General features: G+C 37.9%; 1 protein-coding gene across 1 annotated transcript in view; it reads left to right on the top strand.

Moving 5' to 3' along the window:
* Positions 1-15,175, top strand: part of CHD6 (chromodomain helicase DNA binding protein 6) — a 151,013-nt gene that overhangs the window by 109,227 nt on the left and 26,611 nt on the right. Inside the window, exons 17-24 of the mRNA XM_070941645.1 lie at positions 24-279; positions 1,265-1,475; positions 4,077-4,272; positions 5,594-5,758; positions 5,912-6,091; positions 7,231-7,341; positions 11,522-11,724; positions 12,106-12,305. Of these exons, the coding sequence (XP_070797746.1) occupies positions 24-279; positions 1,265-1,475; positions 4,077-4,272; positions 5,594-5,758; positions 5,912-6,091; positions 7,231-7,341; positions 11,522-11,724; positions 12,106-12,305 (1,522 nt within the window). The remainder of the gene's footprint in view (positions 1-23; positions 280-1,264; positions 1,476-4,076; positions 4,273-5,593; positions 5,759-5,911; positions 6,092-7,230; positions 7,342-11,521; positions 11,725-12,105; positions 12,306-15,175) is intronic.

Here is a 15,175-nt window from a genome sequence, read left to right on the forward strand (position 1 = left end):
ATTATATTTTTTAATCCCGGCAGGTGAAGAAACTGCAGTCTCTCCTAAAACCCATGATGCTGCGACGGCTGAAGGATGATGTGGAGAAGAATCTAGCACCTAAACAGGAGACCATCATTGAAGTAGAGCTGACCAACATCCAGAAGAAATACTATCGAGCCATCCTGGAGAAAAATTTTAGCTTTCTATCCAAGGGTGCTAACCAGCATAACATGCCCAACCTCATCAATACCATGATGGAGTTGCGCAAGTGCTGCAATCATCCCTACCTCATTAATGGTAAGAGGTAGGGCTGGAAGTTGGGCACTCCAGCCCACTTAACGTATGATGCAGTGGTGAAATGTAAAATTTGTTACTATTGGTTCTGTGGGCGTGGCTTGGTGGTGGGGGTAATGTGACTGGGTGGGTGTGGCCAACTTTTTTTTTTTTAACTTTTAAAACCATTTTTTTCTACAGCCTCTTTGGCCGAAGAGGTTGTAAAAAAATGCTTTTAAAAGCCTCTGCCGATCAGGCAGCTCAGCTGGGATCGTCAGAGGTTTTAAAAGCATTTTTTCTACAACCTCTTCAGCCAAAGAGGTTGTAGAAAAAATGCTTTTAAAAGCCTCTGACGATCCCAGCTGAGCCGCGGGATCATCAGAGGCTTTTTTTTTAACTTTTAAAAGCATTTTTTCGGCTGAAGGGTTTGTAGAAAAAATTCTTTTAAAAATTAAAAAGCCTCTGATGATTGCCCGGCTCAGCTGGGCATGGGGGGCGGGCAGGAATGTTTGCTACTGGTTCTCCTAACCACCCACCGCCATCGCTTCCGGTCCGAACTGGGAGCATTTCACCCCTGGTATGATGGGGGAATAATGGTGCTTCAATTTTCCATTTGCCCGTCAATAGTCAGGAATGTTTTGCTTAGTTTTCTTTGTTACCTTCCTAGTTGGTTGATGATGGTAGCATTATGATTGCTTTCATTTATTTTTCATTGGAAGAGCCTCATAACAGTAACAAATATCACTCTGTGTACTTAGCTGAAAGATTGTTTGTGGATGAATCAAAGATGGAGAACGCTTATATGTGTGTATAGAAAGTACATTTTATAAGAGTGTATGTATTATAAAGGGATAAAAACTGGCACTTGCATTTGTTTTGTATTTTTTACAAAGCCTTGGTAAAAAAAGAGTTTTTCTGCTGTTTGTATATTGTATGATGGGATTGCTTTTCATATTGGTTATGTAACTTAATTCCTTCTGATTTTTCTCCCTCTCTTTTTCTGGATTAGGAGCAGAGGAAAAGATCCTAGAAGATTTCCGTAAAACCCACAACTCAGAAGCTCATGATTTCCAGTTGCAGGCAATGATCCAGGCAGCAGGCAAGCTGGTGCTGATTGATAAGTTGCTGCCAAAGCTGATTGCAGGCGGGCACAAGGTGTTGATCTTCTCCCAGATGGTGCGCTGCCTAGATATCCTGGAGGATTATCTCATCCAGCGGCGGTCAGTACAGCCCAGAAGCTTATACACAAAAGAGCATCATTTGGATCAATCCTAAGCAGTTATTTGGCTATAAGTTCATTAGGCTATATGTATCTTCTAGTGCATCTGTATATACCAGTGATGGTGTACCTTTTGGCACTGACTGCCGAAAAGGTCATGCGGAAACATCGTGCGCACACACGCGCACGCTCGTCAGAGTGCGCTCCAGGAAAGCAAAACTTCCAGGTTCTAGCACGCATGCTTGCTCGATGATCAGCTGGCCGGCATGCATGCTCAGGCCGGTTTTCGGCACTGCCACGCGTGAAGGGATCGCGCTCCAGAAAAGCCAAACTTCCAGGTTCTGGTGCGCATGCGCACCCAACAATCAGCTGGCCAGCGTGCATGCGCACACTGGTTTTCAGCACCACTGCACGCACGAATGACAGCTGATAGTCGCACACACATGCACGCCAGAAACCCAGAAGACAAACAGGCAAGGCCATGCATGCCGGGTGACATGACTTCGCGTGCCACTTTGGGCACACATGCCATAGGTTCACCATCATGGGTACATACTATTTTCTTCTCATTGTCTTAGGTTCTTTCACCTCCTTGTTGTTTTTTCCTCTTTTCTCTCTGATTTTGTTTCTCTCTGCATGCTGTTTTGCACTTTGTCTTTTTTATCCTTTGCAGGAGAAATGTATTTTTCAAACATATATAAGACTTATATTGAAAAAAATATTGAACTGAAATATTTCTCCAGCTCTTCGTAAGCATAATTAGTTGCAAGTCTACTTTTGGAATATTGATGTCATCCAGCATCTGTCTTTATAGAAGGAGCATGCTGCAGCTCAGAGATCAATCAAATTGTCAATGTAGTCATTAGAACTGCAGGATTTCCTCCTCCCCACCCCCCTTGTCAATTACATGGTGGCAACATTGTCCTTTTCATGTTAGTCATTTTGAAAATCACTAAAATAAAATCCTGCCATTATAGCAACAGACAAAGTCCTCAAGAAAAATAGGGGTTGTAGTGCTATGCAGAAACTGTAGGAGATTAACTTGAATGACACTCATAGAGAACTGCAGAGAAGAAAATAGCCTTATGGACTAGACCAGTGATGGCTAACCTTTTTGCCATCGCATGCCAGGAGAGGGGGGGCAGGGGAGGGTCGCACGCACGTGCCCACGCGCATGCGTGCACAACCCCCTCCCCCTCCCCCCCGCTCCTGGCACATGATGGCCTGGTAGGCCCGTTTTTCTTTCTTACCTGGTTCCAGATCCTCTCTGTGTATCTGGGAAGGGCGAAAACAGCCTTTCCCACTCCCTTGGAGGCCCTATGGAGGCTGAAAGGGCCCATTTCCCAATTCTCGTGGGACAGGAAGTGACATTTTTTGCTCTCCCCAGCCTCCAGAACCTCTCTAGGAGTCTCTAGTAGCCTCTCTAGGAGTCTGTAGGAGCCTCTCTAGGAGTCTCTGGAGGCTGGGGACAGGAAAAAACGTCACTTCCTGTCCCACCGGGAGTTGGGAAATGGGCCTTTCAGCCTCCGTAGGGCCTCCAAGGGGGTGGGAAAGGCTGTTTTCGCCCTTCCCAGATACATAGAGATGATCTGGAGCCAGGTAAGAAAGAAAAACGGGCCTTCCCCACCCCGCCCCCAGGCCCTCCAGAGGCAGGAAACAGCCTGTTTCCCTACTTCTGGTGGGCCCAGAAGGCCCAAAAATCAGCTGGCCGGTGCGCACATGCGCCCCAGAGCTGAGCTGGCGTGCCCACTAATATGTGCCATAGGTTCGCCAACATGGGACTAAACACATTTGCTGGTCTCACAGCATCTACTTCTCTTATGAATGACTCTGAAGTATGTCCAGTCTTCCTTTCAGTTTGGAAAGGAAGTGGAAAAACATAGAGAAGAAGTTGAAGGAAAGGAACCAAGTTTTAGAAAAATCTATCATATTGCTGAATGCCTTTGACTTTCAGATGCTGTATGTCAATTTCTCGGAGAGAGCATTGATCTATGCTTGAATATTTATACTCACAGATCAAAAATAGATTTCCAGCAGGCTCCATTTATACAGCTAGTCAGGTAGTAAACTAGTAACATTATTCTTGTAGACTTAGATATCAATCAAGACTGAGAAAAAATCAGTTGTTTGTTTTATGGTGTCTGACAAGCTGAGAACTACTTTTCCAAATGCATAGTATAATCTTTGGACTTAAACCATGCATCATCTCACAATTTCTTTGGCATTTCTGCGAAAGGGGGAGGCTGATTAGTGATACCTTTATCATCTAGATTAACCTTCTTCCACATCTATCAGATATATTTGGATGGCAACTTTTGCTTTCTTAATGACCATCAGTTTGGGAAAAGTTATGCTAGACCAGGGCTGTCAAACTCCTGGCCCATGGGCCAGATGCATCCCGCTCTGGCCAAGTCCCAATACGTCATGTGACGACGATGTGAGTTTGACACCCCTGTGCTAGACTAAGGTAATTGAATCAATTCATTACTATCCCAAAGCTAAATTGCTAATATGGGTAGATGGAAGCAGGGTTTCCTAGTCTTATAGTAAACTTCTTTTTAGTGTTATTTCTAAAATAATGCATGGACTTCCATTTATACAGATATACTTATGAACGCATTGATGGCCGGGTTCGTGGGAATTTACGTCAGGCTGCAATCGATCGCTTCTGCAAGCCAGATTCAGACCGTTTTGTTTTCTTGCTCTGCACAAGGGCAGGAGGGCTAGGCATCAATCTTACTGCTGCTGATACCTGTATCATCTTTGACTCAGATTGGAATCCACAGAATGATCTGCAGGTATTTGAGAGATGAGAACAGATGGCCCAAGGGGTGATTGAGGAGAAATTTAGTGCTATCTCTGGGAATATAAATTATGTAGAAGACCTATGAAAACATGAATTCAGCTGCTCTGAAGACAAAAGTGCTTGAAAGGACGTGAACCACAATAAACAAGAGTAAACAGAGTACCTGTTCCAGTTTTATATGTACATTCATTTGATTTGTTTTATGTTGTTACTTCGATTGATAGGCCACTTCTGTCAGGAGATTCTGAACAGCTTATAATATCCTTAGAGTAATAAGATTAAAAAGCATAGAAATACAAAACAGCAAAAAACAACAAAGACCCAAGGCATATTGTTTCAAAGGTATATACACCATCTGGAGGGAAAAAAATATCTGTTAAATCTAAATGTTTGATTAATCCAAAAGTAGAATTATGCATGCATAAAAATATACATTAAGTGTCCTGATCCTTTCAAACTGTCAGGAACTTGAGTGAAAACCAACCTAAAGTGCCCTGTTGCATTGCAGATGACAGCTAAGGAGAGAAACCATGAAGAAAGAATTTAGAAGTGTCCTGTCCTGTTAATTATACATGCATACTCTTGCTGCTATGGGATTACTATGTTTCTGGAGTGGCACATTTTTTGCATCCACAATAGAGGACACAGATCCTCCTTCTTGGACACTTTCCAGCTTTATGAAAGAAACTATATTTTGTATGGAGGGAGGGGTGAGAGGACATGTCCAGCCTCAATTTTGTCTTTCAGATTGAGATTTTACTGTATTGATAAAAGTTACTTGAACATTCAGATGGTTCATATTTTGATTATTTAATGAAATACAATGGATTAATTTAACTATAGTTGTTTTTGTTTCATAGTTCATATTAGGGCCCTTAGCCTGATAGCTAATCTTCATTGGCTCAGTTCAGATGTTGGGAATCCATATTGGGAAATAGCTTAAATATTTTAAGTGAGAAGTAAACATTGTCAGACCCTTAGCCATATCTACCCTTCAGAAGCCTTGACTCTTCCAGAACTCCAGAAGTTATTATAATTTTAAATATGCCAGATGTGGAAATTATTGCCCTACTATACTTAATTTTAAATTTTAATTATATTGATCTTTTGTTTTGTCCTGACCCCACCTATTTTTTGGAATATGGCTCCCAGTGTGCTACTGAAAAGTGGAATGATACTGGTGAAGGCATGAATGGGAGATGATGATTTAGGTGATGGCATGAGTGGGATATATTCTTCTTGAGGAAACTTAATCTTCCCCTCACCCCAGTTTTGCCAACTCTACTTTGAGTGATGTCTTTCTCCTCCTGTAGGCTCAGGCTCGCTGCCACCGAATAGGGCAAAGCAAGGCAGTTAAAGTCTATCGCCTCATCACCAGAAATTCCTATGAACGAGAGATGTTTGACAAGGCCAGCTTGAAACTAGGATTAGACAAGGCAGTGTTGCAGGATATCAACCGCAAGGGAAGCAACAATGGGGTAAGGGTATCCTATACAGGCAAGACCTAGAGGTCTTCTAATCTTTATTCCCCTTCCTCCTTAGATTTTCATGTCAACTTATATCTGGAAGTTGTCATGAGTTCCTGTCTTTTTTCCCATTCTGGAATCAATCAGTCTGTCTGTTTCTGGAAGGTGCAGCAGCTCTCCAAGATGGAGGTTGAAGATTTATTGCGAAAAGGTGCTTATGGGGCTTTAATGGATGAGGAAGATGAAGGCTCCAAATTCTGTGAAGAAGACATCGATCAAATCCTGCAACGTAGGACCCAAACCATCACTATTCAGACTGAAGGGAAAGGCTCCACATTTTCCAAGGTTGGTTCTGTGCTATGGGGACAAAGCCATCTAAGTTTATTGTAGGAAATCGTTTTGTTTTTTGTTTTTATTAGCCACATACAAAAAAGAGCATGATAGGAGTCTACAGCTTCTTGTTGCTTTGTACAAGTCCTATTGGTATTAGATAGCCATTTCCCCCCAAACCAGAGATATAATTCTCCTCAGGTTGAATTCCATCTTCCATCAGTTGGAACCAGTTGATCATGAGGAATGATGGGAGTTATAGTCCTACAACATCTATACATCTTATTCATTCCTTATGTAAAGATTACATTTTTCCTGCTTTCATATCCCACTATATTCTTAACTTGATAGTATTATGTATCAATAAAAAGAGAGTAATTTAGAAAGCAAATTTTAGTCAGAATTATCAACTAAATGATTGATTCATATTCTGTTAAGACTTGGCTTGGCTGAGTTGTTATATGGTTGTCAAAAAAATCAAACCAAATTATAGTTTGCCATGATCACTCAACCTAACTTGTTGCAAAGAATGGAGAAGAATATTTTAACAGAGATGAAAAGCAATAGTTTCAAGCCATTGTCAGTCATATTATCCATACTTATAAGATCCAAAGGTAACTATAGGATCAAGGCTTTCATAAAAATAACAAAAACATGCCATTCCAATGTGGCTTCAAATCATGTTATGGTTGTGTGCAGGTTGAGTTGTGTAGGCACATAGTTGCTTTAATCATTTCTCCTTGCTCCTCCTCCCCTATGGATGTTTCTGGTGAGGAATTCTTAATTTTCAAAGAGATGTTATGAGTTACAAACCATCTATGCGAGGGCACCTTTCCCAGCTAATGGGAGTTGCTGCCACATCTGGAGGCCCATACAGGTTGGAGAATACTCTCTTAGGGTCTGAATGCTTTTTTTTCCCCTCAGGATAAATCCAATTATTGAATTTCAGTTTCTGAAATAGGCCTAAACCTATTGTGGGAATGATCAGAGAGGTAATGGGAATTGCAGTCTAATAATATCTGGAGAGCAACAGGTTCTAATAAATTCTTTTGGACGGTCTTTTTAAACATGATATTTGGCTTGGCATATAGGGTTTATGGGGATTTTCTATTATTTTGTCAGTTACAATCTATTAATTTGCATTTTACTCCCAGGCCAGCTTTGTTGCTTCAGGAAACAGAACTGACATTTCATTAGATGATCCCAACTTCTGGCAGAAATGGGCAAAAATAGCTGAACTGGATACTGATGCAAAGGATGAAAAGGTAATTATGATGTATTTATTCTGGAAATTTGTATCCCCAAATTTACATATTCTCAGAGGTGATTGCAAAAGGTTCCCCTAATTACATACTGGTTAGGGTTAAAGGTTTTACTGAGGTTTTGGGGCACTAATAATATATGGGATGAATGCAAAGTATGTGTAGATAACTTCTACAGGAATTCTTGATCTTTCCATCTGTATCCAAATCTGCTTTGTAAATACTGATACTGAGTTTTTGTTGACATGAACAGCGTGTTAGGATATTAATAGCTAGACAATTGGAAAACATGCAACATTATTTTTGCTATAAGGAGCCATGGTATTTAGGAGGCGTAGTGGTGCAGTAGTTAGAATTCAGTATTGCAGGATAATTCAGATCATTGCCAGGAGTTTGATCCTGACCGGCTCAAGATTGACTCAGTCTTTCATTCTTCCGAGGTTGGTAAAATGAGGACCCAAATACATTGACTCTGGGGGGAAATATGTTGACTTTGTAAACTGCTTAAAGAGAGCTGTTAAAGCAATATGAAGCCATATATAAGTCTAAGTGCTATTGCTATTGCTGTAAGACAACGATGCAAGACTATTAAAAGCACAAACATGGGAAGATTCTGAAATACCCGTAATGGTTGGTGAAGATGACAGAATTAGTAGAGATGGCTGAATTGACTTGTCTAATTAAAAAAATGACAATGACTACTTTTATTAGTGACTAGAAATCCCTTATGGACTTTTTGCTGGAGAAAGGAAAATAATAAAATTCTGATTTATGGGGTTGACGATCAGAAAGGGTAAACATTGAAAAGAAAGAAATTATGATGTAATCTTGGAGAGGGCAAAGCTAAGGAAACCAGAAGCCACTTCTTTATAATCTTTATAATCTTTTATTTTTCCTAGTATCTTTCTTTCTTTATTCACTGTTTTTCTTTATTTTATTTCTAAAATTTGTATTATTTTCATCTTGTTAAAAATTCTTTAATAAGAATTATAAAATCGTATTCATGCTATGTCAAAGCCATTCTGTTTAGGATTATAGCTACACAGCCTACCATATTGAATCTAAAATGTCTGCCTAACACTATACTCCCTCCATATACTTGCATAAAATCATTCAGAATAAGTTAAGAGTGTTTACTTAAAATCAGCATGAATTTTTTTTAAAAAATGAAAGAAAACGTAACTACCTCAACATAGATAGCAAAAGAAAAGACAGTGATTGAATTTGGTATTAACATTTTGAATTATGCTGGGTTGTATTTTAGAGCTGATCATTCAGTACTATTTAAAATTGTAACTCTGTTTCTAAATTGAACCTAAAAAGCAATTTATCCTTATCTTTACATGTAGCAATTTAGATACTCAATGCTATGACAGCAAATCAAGGGATATTGTGAAAATGTAAAATTTTGGAATATGTAATTAAGGTTATTTTTTTTTCTTTTTGCAACATCTACTTAAAGAAACAAACCATCATAATCCCATGCTTACAAGGACCAGACAGAAATTTTATTGATATATTAAAACATTAGGTTTCTCTAATATTTTGTGAAACATATTTAAAAACATGCTTTAGTTGGGTTTTAAAAAGACATTCTTTTAATATCTTTTTAAAAATTTTATTTGAAAATAGAAAGATCACTTTGAATTAGGATTTTATATATCTAAAACAAACATGTTGGTAATGTTGGAGAGGGATGGGCCAAGCTAGGGGAAAGCAGGGAATTAATCTGGAATCCCTACATGGGCAGAAGTGGGTGAAATCTGACCCTTCTTTGAATGCTGTTGAACCTCATCTAGTCTAATCCAGATGTAAACTATCAGTCTGAAAAGATTTCTGTGTGTAGGCTTGAGCAATAAAACAGCTAATTGAACTCTGGATCTCGTTCACTTGTGACAGGCAGTGAATGAATGGATCACTACTGGTTTCTCCATTTGCAATCAGCTTGGAAAAAATGAGTATTTTAATCTTTGGATCACAGTGGTCCAGTAGATTTGCATTATCTTTCTCTGACAGCAGTATGCAGATAATCCTCGAGTTATGACTACAACTGAGCACAAAATTTATGTTGCTAAGCAAGACAGTTGTTAAGTGAATTTTGTCCCATTTTACAACCATTCTTAACATAGTTGTTAAGTGAATCACTGCAGTTGTTAAGTTAATAATACGGTTAAGTAAATCTGGTTTCCTCATTGACTGGTTCTCAGAAGGTCACAAAAGGTAATTGATTACATGACCCCAGGACTTTGCAGCCATCATAAATATGAGCCAGCTGCCAAGTGTCTGAATTTTGATCATGTGACCATGGGAATGCTACAGTGGTTGTATGTGTGAAAAACAGTCATAAGTCACTTTTTTTCAGTGCTGTTTTAACTTTGAATGGTCACTAAACAAATGGTTGTAAGTCAAGGGCTATCTGTAATTTGTTTCAACTTAATACCTCAGCATCACTTTTTTACTCTACACAGTGCCAGAAGTAGGGCTGATTTATTCCCAAGATGTCGACTTTTATTTTATTTCTTTTGAGGCTTGTTTATAAACAAAAAGCTACTCTATTAAAGGGGAAAATCTACCACCTACTTCCTTTCCAGAGCTAAAATATGAGATTTCCTTTGAATGGCAGTGGGTATCTGGTATATCAGACTATTCCAACCATCAGAACCAACCTTTTTTTAAAGTAGAAGCATAGAATATAAAAAATATGGGCGCAATGTATTTTGTGGAGAGGATCAAATTTATTTATTTATTTATTTATTTATTTATTTATTTATTTATTTATTTATTTATTTATTTATTTATTTATTTATTGTTGAATTTCTATACCGCCCTTCTCCCTGAGGACTCAGGGCGGTGTACAGCCAGAATTAAAAAACATGCAGGACAAATATTAAAAAACAATTAAAAGATATATAAATTTGGCCCAATTAAAACTCACTACCAATTAAAACATTTAAAACATTTAAAAACATTTAAAAATTTCTTCTTAAGCCTGGCTTGCTTGAAAAAATGGGTTTTAAGGGCACGACGGAAGGCACTGAGGTCTTGGATTCTCCTTATCTCTGGGGGGAGCTGATTCCAGAGGGTAGGTGCCCCCACAGAGAAGGCCCTCCCCCTGGGGGTCACCAGCCTACACTGTTTGGCTGATGGCACCCCAAGGAGGCCCTCTCCCTATAAATCTTTTTATATACCTACAAAAATAAAATATTATAAATGCTTTCTCTTTGTACCCAATCATTTTGTTTACCTCTTCAGTTAAACAGCTGGTTTTCTCAGTGCTAACTTCCTCTGGCAGAAGTGATGCCAGTAAACCCTTGGGGTCCTACCTTGTAAAGCTGCAGTTTGGCAAATGGCAGCAGGAAAGGCAAAAGGGAGCTTAGACAGCAGCACAAGGATGATTGCTAAGCAACAGATCACAAAGGCTCCCCCTCCCCATATGTTGCTGTTAAAAACATTAAGATTCACATGGCTGTGGATAGAAATAATTGAAAATCAGTGTGATTGTTTAACAGGGAGGTCAAAAACATAGTCTCTGTTTTGTGTGTGTATGTCTGGCAAAGTGTAACTGTACCTGGTAACTGTATTTGCAATTCATTTTTATTCCAGCTGTTAAATTTTAAATGTTTATAATAAAAGATATATTATTGTTTGTTTCTTTAAAAAAAGTAATCAAATTGATGCTTCAGAATCTAATTTCCAGCTTGTTGGCATTGTTTTCAGCCTTTTCTCCTGATGATCTTTATGTGGATGCAAATCTTAGGTTGATTAGTATCTGTATAAGCAATTTTAAACTGATTGCCATCGTATCTCTTTATAATAGCTTTAAAAAAAAAGAATAAACCATACATTTCAAAGTCAGGTCAGGTTTTAGTGACAATAAACAAATCATTTATTTTTCAAACTCAGCAAAGCTATTTAATTTATATCACAAACAGTTTAAAAACTATTTTTATAACATAAGCATATTAAAACAACACATCCCTTGAGAGAAAGAAAAAAGTATGTGAAATCAAGAATTTTGAAAACTTACAAACATTATTAAGTAAAATTTGAATGTTCAGTCCTTAGATCGATGTATTAACCACTAATATAAAAAACAAAATGTGTAGCTAAGCATGCTGAACAGTTTGGGGTAAGATACAAGAATTATATGTAATTTTTTTTTGTTAACCCCCTCCCTCCTTAGGAGAGCCTAGTGATTGACAGGCCCCGTGTCCGTAAGCAAACGAAACACTACAACTCCTTTGAGGAAGATGAGCTGATGGAGTTCTCTGAGCTGGACAGTGACTCAGATGAGCGACCCACACGTTCACGACGTCTCAATGAGAAAACACGTCGGTACTTAAGGGCAGAATGTTTTCGCGTGGAGAAAAATCTGCTTATATTTGGGTGTGTTTTTTTTTGTTAAACCTCTCTTGAATGTTCAATCCTGTATTATATGCAAGAATTGTTGCACTTCTTTTAAAAATTTAGTAATATTTGGAATGTTGAAATCAGGGTAACATTTCAGTTCCTATAATTCTGTTACCTTTGGCATTTTCTTCCATTGCTATACATTAAAATTCATGGAGAAATAGTTATTTATTTATGGTAAATAGAGTTCCCTTTCGCTCCATTGCTGCCTCTTTCACCACTTTTTTGTTTCTTAATATCTATATATTTCTTCTATTTTTTCAATCTTGTAGAGATAAACTAATGAGAAAGTAATTGTATGAACATTTTACAGAAATTCTGATAGTCTTTGTATGCTGTGCATCTGTTTTTCTCAAGCTGGGGACGTTGGAAAGACATTCTGACTCATGGCCGATTTAAATGGCATCTCAATGAAAAAGATATGGAGATGATCTGCCGAGCACTACTGGTCTACTGTGTTAAACATTATAAGGGAGATGAGAAGATTAAGAGTTTTATTTGGGATTTGATCACTCCAACAAAGGATGGACAAAACCAAGCCCTACAGAACCATTCAGGTACCAGAAATGAATTTTGTTGTGTTCTAAGCTTATTTCTTTAAACTACTTAAGAAATAAAAAAATTGATTAATCTGATTAGTGACTCATACTTTTCTGAAAGATGAATCTTCTTCAATTGGAGAATATTTTTTAATCAGAGGTTTTCAGATTTTGTTTATCCTGAAGATGTCCATCTAATTTTTTTTCAAGCTGAACTATTAAAATGCTTCTTAATAAAGTCCAATATATACATTCTATATTTTCTTCTTTCACATTTATTATCACTTGTTTGACATTTATTTACAACAAAAGATATGTCCAGATAAAATGGCTTCTTATACCATCAAAGTGAATTTGATGGCCTTTCTATACTAAACACTTGAAATAATTTTCTGTAATAAGGTAAGAAATGGAAGAAAGATGAAAATAGGTGAAAGCAGGAAGCTTACAAATGAATGATTATAAAACCTGAACTCCCCATAAAATTCAGACAATGAAATAGAATGATTACACAATAAACTTATCATCCTGAAGCATTTAAAGATACTTTTTCAATTTTTTATTTTATTCGCAGCTTGTTAGATTTATATCAATTTTTTTTCTCTAGAAACACAAACCTGCTTTCATGATAATTTTCCAATAATGATAATGTTCCCATAACAGTTCTATTAGGTGGGCTGGGGTGAGAAATACTATCTCACATGGATACCCAGTGAGTATCCATGCCTGAAGATAAGATTGGGTCACCCAATTCTGTTCCAGCAATCTGATTGTTATATAACACTCTTCTGTGGGTTGATAAGAGTTTTATTAGTAACATACAGATGTGCATTCCAGATGAAATTTTAAGAATGATTTTAGTTCAGTTATTGTAATTCCTTTCCACTTTTTGTTATGGTACCTTGACCGCTATTCAGAGTGTATGTTAGTGTGGAATCCCCAAATCAATATTGTTGATTTACTGATTACTGCTATTTCTTCCCATTCCTGAACTAGTAGAAGTGGTTTAGGAAATAGCATAGCTTTCTTCAGCTGATATCAAGATGGATGTGGAATTCTGGAGTCAATATCAGACCCTGTGATGGACTGAATGTAGGCTAACAATTGATTTTTGTCTGTTCCCTATGCTCATTTCTGATTGATGGTGACTTCATTACATATGCATAATTCTCTTCTGACATTTATATTTCCAGGCAATTTGGGGAATTTGGCTTCATATTCTGTAATCTGGGGGTTAATTATTTTTTGGGAGAAGAATTCCTTGTTTTTTTCCCCTCTGGCTTAATATGTTGATAGTTATTTTAGTTTTGTTTACAATGTTTATTTCCTCCTATATTAATTACAACTGTATATATTTGTAGTAGGAGCAATATAGAATAATGTGGGGAGTGTTTCAGGAGAAGATATGGCTATATAATTATATTTTTCCTTGTACATTGACATGAAAAGTAGACTATTTAACCAATTGAAAACCATTGATGTATTTTAGCATGGTGCTGAGGGGAGAGAGGTTTTAATTTGGGTGATCAAATCCCTATCAGTGGCTCACAGCCAAGAAAGCCTGATTCTCACAGAGTCTAATTAATTAGGTTGATGACAAGAAGAAAGCACTTACATTACCGATTTTAGAAACTGAATGTAGGTAATTTAGGTATCATTTATCAATGACTACAATAAGGTGGGGCCTTCTAGATCCCTTTGGTTCCCTTTGCAACTATTTCTTGACTCAAGAGGGAGGTTGATATTCATTTAGAAGGTTTGAAAGGAAAATCCATATGTTTTTGTTCTTCAGTATTTTGTCTCAGGGGATCCAAAGGAGCCTATAAAAGTGCTTGGGACAGAATAGTGGCAGTATAACTCTCCTAGTGCTCCTGAAAGTCATTTGTTTCAAAACCATTGATTGTGCTATATGTATCTGACCTTGAGACTATTCAGGTAGTTGTGGCACACCTCAATGTACACATGTAACACCTCTAGTTGGCTCTGGTTAATGGTGGGTTTGGATTCTAATTCAAGCTGCTGATGGTCATCTATATAGCCTTACATGGTTCAGGGCCTAGGCATCTGTGGGACTGCCTTCTCCAGTTGTTTTTGCCTTTTCTGTATGTTTAGGCAGGATTAGCATGCTTCTTCTTTGATCAATACAACTATAGTATGGTTTCTCTAGTCTCCTCCATAGTGCAATCATTTTTTATTACTGTTTGTAATACTTAATATGCTCTTCAGTTTAAATGATCAGTACCAGTTGGTTGGGGAGGAGAGATCAAGCCATTGGAGCTGCATTATAGGGACTTGGTTATTTCTCTCCCCCCTCCCCCCCATGTTTAATATTCACATAAAGCCATTGAGGGAAGTTATCTGTCAACATGATATCTGATGATATTCAGTTATACACCTCCACCCTTGGCTGTGCAGGAAATGGCAATGGAGACTTTGTTCTAGTAGCTAAGGCTGTCACAATTTGGCCAGAGAGAAACAGGCTTAGGCTGAACCATAATATAACTATAGTATAAATTCATACTCAGTCTGGAGAAAATTCATCTCTTGCTATGGTCAGGGGTGCATTTCTCTTGGCAGAACTGGTTTGCAGTCTGTGGTCCATTTTGACTCACATCTCCTGCTTAGAGTAACAAGTAGAGACTTTGGCCAGGAGGGCCTTTAAACAATTATATCTTGTGCACCAGTTTTGACTATTCCTAGAATGGGAGGCTTTATTGATAATCAATCATGCCCTTGTCATTTCACGTGTGAACTATTGCCACTAACTGGATATGAGTCTTCCCAATTAGAATTGGAAATTAATTAAAAGTATAGTTTGGGGAATCCTAGGTTTCCTTTTGTGACACCTCTACTATAGGAGTTGCATTGGCTGCCAGTTTAGTGTCCAG

The sequence above is a fragment of the Pituophis catenifer genome, unplaced genomic scaffold (assembly GCF_029215685.1).
Source record: "Pituophis catenifer annectens isolate HBS135680 unplaced genomic scaffold, rPitCat1.0.hap2 SCAF_3, whole genome shotgun sequence".
Classification (NCBI taxonomy): Eukaryota; Metazoa; Chordata; class Lepidosauria; order Squamata; family Colubridae; genus Pituophis; species Pituophis catenifer.